Source organism: Megascapheus bottae, chromosome 22 (genome assembly GCF_031878675.1).
Source record: "Megascapheus bottae isolate mThoBot1 chromosome 22, mThoBot2.hap1, whole genome shotgun sequence".
NCBI lineage: Eukaryota > Metazoa > Chordata > Mammalia > Rodentia > Geomyidae > Megascapheus > Megascapheus bottae.
The window spans coordinates 13355179-13361977 of NC_143530.1; the positions used below are offsets into that span (position 1 = coordinate 13355179).

Genomic DNA, 6799 nt, shown 5'->3' on the forward strand with positions numbered 1-6799 from the left:
CTTGTACTTGTAGAGTCACAGGCAGGAACATCAGCGCCCTGATCTCGAGTTAAGATGGGGTCAGGATGCTGGGTTGGGGCTGAGGTTGGGGGGTGTCGGGGGGAGGCTCCACCGCTCATTTCTTGTCTTTTCCTGTGTTTCCCTGAAGACACAGCAAGGCCGGACGGTGCTGGAGGTGCGCACGCCTGTGCTGGAGCAGCTGCCCGTGCTGGATGCTTCCTTCTCAGACCTGGGCGCCCCCGCAAGGCGCGGAGGGGTGCTGCTGGGACCTGTCTGTTTCATGGGCTAGGACCTCTTCTGTCTGGCCCTGTCTGTCAGAACTATGCCAAGCTGGAGCCACACAGCATCAGCCCCGTGCCAACTCCCACAAGGGCGCCTCACCATCTTCGGGGCCTTGGGCCAGGGCGTCGTGAGCCCCCAGTCAAGAGCAGTCAGGGGAGGGCTGGACCAGGGGCGCAGGGACATACCAGGGGAGGGGTGGCATCTTGGACTTCCAGCCTGTCCAGCTGGAGCCTTTGACCCGCTTAAGAACTGAGATCCTTATTTAAAACTCACCTCCCAATCACCCCCAAACAAGTGGAAGAGAAAGGATACTGTGTATTTTGTATTTAAAACTATATTAATTATTTAAAGAGTGGAAAAGTAAACACTAGAGAAATGCCAACAAATCCAGGCCAAGGTTGGAGACAAACTCTCCCGGGGTGGCTCTGGCCCCCATCCGGGCCTCAGGGTTCTCCTCAGTGATTATGTGGGTTCACCAAGCCAGGACCACCACTGTGAATGCCGACAAAATGGCTGCCTTTGCCTCAGGGCTTTGGGTCTCTCCAGGGCGAGGCTCCATCATCTCTACCTGCTAGGGTTGGCCCCTGCTCGCCTACCTGCTGTCCTTCCTTCCCTTGCTCTGGGTCTGCCAGGTCTTGGGCGCAACTTGAGGACCAGGGAAGAAATGGATGGATGAGGGGTTGATCACGACCTCTATCCAGCGGCTTGTTGATATACTCAAACTCTTCCATATTGGCTGGTAAATCACCAGGGCCCTGAGTCTCATGAGTGTCCCACTGGTGACACCAGTCCCTCCCTCTGCACCTGCTCCCTTGTTCCTGTAATTGGAGGGTTCTAGCCCATGGATGGAAGAGATTCCCGGAACCCCGTGTGCCCTATGGCCAGAGTCCATTCTGACTGATGGTTCAATAATGTGATTGTCTCCTCCCTGGCTTAAGTGTTGCTAGTTGTGTTGTTATTTCAGCCTCCTCAAGCCGGCCCACGGCTCCTTCTCTGCTGGGCCATGACCAGAAATGGGTGGCTTAACCTACTGTCCGGGAGGGCCCTCCATTTCTGGTCCAGATTCAGGCAGTCTGGGTGGCAGGTACAGAACCACAAGCAGATGTCCTGGTGCCATCCTTATGGGGGTTGAGTCCCTCTGGCCCTGATCCTGACACCAGTGTGGGACTTCGTAGTTGTTGTGTGTCTGCTCAAGTGCAGCTCACCCCAAGACATTTACTGCATTCCTGCTGCACCCTTGCCCCCCGTCGCAGCTGGCCAATGCTGACCCAGGGCCTCCGCAGGTCAGCTGTAGTCATACTGGCTCCGGGGTCCTGCTCGGCCCCTCTGTCCATGGTGGGAAGGCTGCTTGGCATTCAACCTTGGCCTCTCAGTCTCTTCTGGGGATTCTCAAAGCATTGCCTGGTTCTTGCCAGTCTTGTTGACAGTTAACAGTTATTCCATGCTCTGGTGGCTTCATCTGCCAGAAAGCAGAGATCTGAGGATTAAAGTTCCAAGCCAGCCTGGGAAGGAAATTCCAAGAGAGTCTTATTTCCAATTATCCAGTAAAAAGTTGGAAGTGGAGTGATAGAGTGCCAGCCTGAGTGGAGAAGGCAAAGCAAGACCTAGAGGCCCTGAGTCCACACCCCAGTATGGGTATCAAAAAAAAATGGCAGGGTCTCATAGCAACTTGGATGCCCTTTTGTGGTTGGACATGGGGCTGCAGGGGTGAGGCAGGGAGAGGCTGTATGTGTGTGTGTCCAGGTTTCACATTTTCAACCCTCCAGGCAGGCAGAGTGGTGCTGCCACCTTGCACCCCTAACTTCAGCGGCATGAATATGGTTTCTGTCCCCTAGGACAAAACCCTGGGAGCTGGAGCCCTCTCACTCTTGAACCCAGCAAGCCTTCTGAGGGATGTCTAGAAGCCCCGCCTACCACAGGCCAGTGCAGAAGCAGAGCAGGTGGAAGCCCCGCCTCCCTGGGCAGGCTTGCTGCTCCTGTCTGCCTCTGCTGCCCCCTAGTGCTGGCGCTAAGACCTCCATGCACGCAAGGGCAGTAATCTTAGTCCCTGCAATGCCCCTCAAGCCTTGTTCCTCTTGCAGCTGTTCAGTTCCCATTCCACTCAAACCAGGAGGAGGCCAAGGGAATAAAGAATCCACCATCCTCTTATGTGGAGCCAGGATGGACAGCGTTTCCGGGGTCACCTTCATCTTCCATACCCATAGCCAAGTCCTGACAGCTCAGACATCCTCCTTCTCCTTTCCAGGCCCCCGCTCAAGAGATGATCAGACCTAGAGTCCCTCCTGCTCCTTCTTGTCCAAACTCACTGTTAGCCAAGTCCAGCCAGAGCTGAGGTTTCTCTGATGCGCTCCCTGAATTGATGCCAAACCAGTTTACACAGAGGCAAAGGGCCTGTTCCCTAAGGTCACTTTTGGTCAGATGCTCTGAGTTCACAGAACTTTTCTCCATGGAAACATTGACATGCAATCTCTCAAATAACATTTATACAGGGTGGTTCAGCAGCCAGGCCAATTCACAAAAGCCTATTTAATGAGTACACCAACCAACCCAATGTAGCAGTTAGGAGAGATTCTGTGCAGCTCAGGATCCAGGGCCCTCCCCTTGCAGCTGGCCTCTCCCTCCCCCCTGAAACCTGGGGCCTGGCTCTGAGGGGAGATGGGAGGAGGTGAAAGGGGGGGCTCCAGAGGTGAGGTGGGCGTGGCCTGTTTGTGGGCAGTCAAGGTGTCCCAGCAGCTGGGCATGTGGGTAGTGGCAGTGTTCCCAGTGGCTTGTGGGTAATGGAGACTTCTGGATAGGATGAGAGAAGACAGAGATGTACACACCAAAAATAAGAAGATTGGAGACATAACATATAAACTCTGTGACAGGGACTGGGTTCTATACATTTCAGACTGCCTTTTAAAGAAACTGAACCCTCCCCACCCCGGATAAAAGGGAGCCATTGATGTTGAGGGAAAAGACAAGCACATGAAGGAATTGTGTTACTAAGGCCTGCTGTGATTGGATTCCGGTGTGTATGGGGGGGAGGTTGGGAACAATATCAGTCTCTTGCCAATTGCCCAGTAAATGGTGAGGAGAGGAGGGAGGGTTTGGAAGAGGGAAGATGAATTTCAGAGGGAAGGTCCAGGCTTGGAGGTGCTTCTTAGCTTTGGGCTCTTGTTTTTGGCATCCTCAATTTATGGTTTAAAAAATAAAAAAGAAGCTGTAAGTGGCCTGAGGTGACCTGTGAAAATGGTTCGCTACTCTCTAGACCCCGAAGACCCCACAAAATCATGCAAGTCAAGAGGCTCAAATCTTTGCGTTCACTTTAAGAACACCAGAGAACCAGCCCAGGCCATGCAGGGTAAGCATATGGGAAAAGCTACAAAGTATCTGAAAGAGGTAACATTAAAGAAGCAATGTGTGCCATTTCAGCATTACAATGGTGGAGTTGGCAGGTGTGCCCAGCCCAAACAGTGGGGTTGGATACAGGGTCGGTGGCCCAAAAAGAGTGCTGAGTTTCTGCTGCACATGCTTAAGAATGCAGAGAGCAATGCTGAACTGAAGGGTTTAGATGTCATTGAACACATCCAGGTGAACCAAGCACCCAAGATGTGCCACCGAACTTACAGAGCCCATGGTAGGATTCACCCATACATGAGCTCCCCACGCCACATGGAGATGGACCTTACTGAGAAGGAGCAAATTGTTCCTAAACCAGAAGAGGAAGTTGCACAGAAGAAAAAGGCATCCCCAAAGAAACTGAAGAAACAAAAACTTATGGCACGAGAATAGATTTAGCATAAAATAAATGCAACCCCCCCAAAAAAACCCAAAAATAAAAATAAAAAAGAAGCTGAGCATGGTAGTTCATGCCTGTAATCCTAGCTACTCAGGCGGCTGAGATCTGAGGATCACAGTTCAAAGCCAGCCCAGACACTAAAGTCTGTGAGACTCTTTTCTCCAATTAACCACCAGAAAATCAGAAGTGGCCCTGTGGCTCAAGGAGTAGGGCAGTAACCTTGAGCTGAATTGCACAGGGACAGCGCCTAGGCCCAGAGTTCAAGTCCCATAACTGACAAAAAATAAATAAAAAGCAAAAACAAAAATAAATTAAAAATAAAGGGCCAGGAGTTTGGCCTAGTGGTGGAGTGCTTGCCTAGCATGCATGAACACTGGGTTGAATTCCTCAGTACCACATACATGGAAAAAGCAGGAAGTGGTTTTGTGGCACAAGTGGTAGAGCTCTAGCCATGAGAAAGCCCAAGGACAGTGCTCAGGCCCTGAGCTCAAGCCTAGGACTGGCAAAAAAATAAAAAATATAAAATAAACTAAAAATAAGATAGAAGAGCCGGGAACATGGCCTAGGGGTAGAGTGCTTGCCTAGCATGCACAAAGCCCTAGGTTTGATTCCCCCTACCACATGAACATAAAAAGCTGGAAGTGGTGCTGAGGCTCGAGTGGAAGAGCTCTAGCCTTGAGAAAACACAAGGACAGTGCTCAGGCCCTGAATTCCAGGCCCGGGACTGGCAATAAATACATACATACATAAATAAAAGAAAATAAAAAAAGAAAATCTGGGCCTAACACCAGTGGCTCATGCCTATAATCCTAGCTACTCAGGAGGCTAACCTCTGAGGATAGAAGTTTGAAGCCACCCCAGGCAGGAAAGTCTGTGAGACTATCTTCAGTTAACCAGCAAAAAGCTGAACGAGGAGCTATGACTCAAGTGGTAGAGAACTAGCCAGGAGTGAAAATGCTAAGAGGCAGTGTCCAGGCCCTGAGTGCAAGACCCAGCACTGATATGTCTGTGTGTGCGCATGTGTGGGCATGCACGCACACCCACTTGCAGAGCTGTTGCATCTGCAGCTTATACCCAACAGAGAGGACCTGTTATTTGCAAGGTGAGCAGTGTGTCAAGAGACACATCTCAGCTTAGCTATTTCCTTGGGCCACTAAGGTTTTCTCAGCAATTTGAAATTCACTCGGGCCCTTTAAATCCAGCCCCCTTTCCTTTTGCTCCCTTCTGGTTTTGCTCTCTTAGGAGTTGAAGTAAACCCCCTAGGAGTTGGAGATGCCAAAGGGAAGTGGTGGAATCTATTTTCTCCACGGGTTCCTTGTGTCCTGCAACAATGAACTGCTGGCTGTCCAGGACGTGCAGTGAACTCTGCTCTCCTTCCACTGTCTGTCATTCTCCCATGTCGAATACTGACTTTATTCTTCCCACTCATCCAAGCATTTTACCATCTGCACTAACTGGCCTCTTCATCCTTGTCCTCTTCCTCCTCTTTCTTTCCTTGCCCAGGGGCTCAAACTCAGGGCCTGGGCACTGCCCCTGAGCTTTCTTTGCTCAAGGCTAGCAATCTACCATTTTGAGTCACAGTACCACTTCTGGTTATGTGGTGGCTACTTGAAGAGTCATGTGGCCTTTCCTGACCAGCTGGCTTACAACCAAGATCCTCAGATGTTGGTCTCCTAAGTAGCTAGGATTACAGATGTGAGCTACCAGCACCCAGCTTTCCTCCACTTCTATCACCATTTACCACTCTGCTTACTTCCCCCTTCCCTGAAAATGTGGAACTCCTGGGGCTTGAACTCAGGGTCTGGGTGCTGTCCTTAAGCTTTGGTGCTCAAGGCTATCGCTCTACCACTGGAGCCACAGTTCCACTCCCAGCTTGCTTTGGTAGTTAATTAGAGATAAGAGTATCACAGACTTTGCTGTTCAGGCTGGCCTCAAACTATGGTCCTCAGATCTCAGCCTCCTGAGCAGGCAGATTTGCAGGTGTGAGCCACTGATACCCACCGAGCTTCTCCATTTTTTTCTGCCTCTCTTCTGTGTGCACAAGCTTCCCCCTGGCGTCCTTGATCACTTCTCTATGTTCCCTGGAGCAATAAATGTCAGGTTTTCCTGTTCTTTCAATGTGAACAATGGGTCAACAGGATGGAGTTTGGGCAGCTAAATCTACTAGTCCCCTAGCATTTGGATAAGTAGCAGAACAGAAAATGGTCCCCTGGAAAATGGGGTTGATTTTGAGATTGAAGAGCAGGGAGGTTGGGGAATTTAGCACACACATTGTTTTATTTCATTTGGTTTAGGAATTAAGAGGTGCTGTGAGGGTTTGGTACAGGAAGCTGATATTAAAAGTCACCACAAGGGGGCAGCACGAGGCAGCCATATGGATTCCCATTTCCTCTTCAGTGCTGTCCTCATGTGTTTCTCTGAGGTTCTGAGCCAGAGGGACAATCAGCAGCAAGAAGGATCCTGCTGACTTGTATCCACAGCTTGCCTGTCTTCTCCTCTGGTCCTCACTGTCCATAGGGAGGGTTCCTGGTGGTTCTGTGGTGGAAGCTTAACCCGGGGTCTGCAACCTTATGTTGGAATCTTGATTGGTCTGCAACAGAGGGAGTTCTGACCCATGGGATTTAATGTCAGTTATGGCATGGAAGCAAATGTTTCATTTTCAAAGGACTAGTTCTTTTTTTTTTTTTTTTTTTTTTTACAATTTTCATGCTTTTTTTTTTTTTTTTTTTTTTTTGC

At 50.2% G+C, this 6799-nt stretch overlaps 1 protein-coding gene across 1 annotated transcript in view; it reads left to right on the forward strand.

The window, feature by feature from the left end:
* Window positions 1-1190, forward strand: part of Col11a2 (collagen type XI alpha 2 chain) — a 28049-nt gene extending 26859 nt beyond the window's left edge. The window contains exon 66 of the mRNA XM_090355227.1: window positions 149-1190. Coding sequence (XP_090211353.1) covers window positions 149-289 — 141 coding nt within the window. The 3' untranslated portion in view covers window positions 290-1190. The remainder of the gene's footprint in view (window positions 1-148) is intronic.
* Window positions 1191-6799: the final 5609 nt, after the last annotated feature.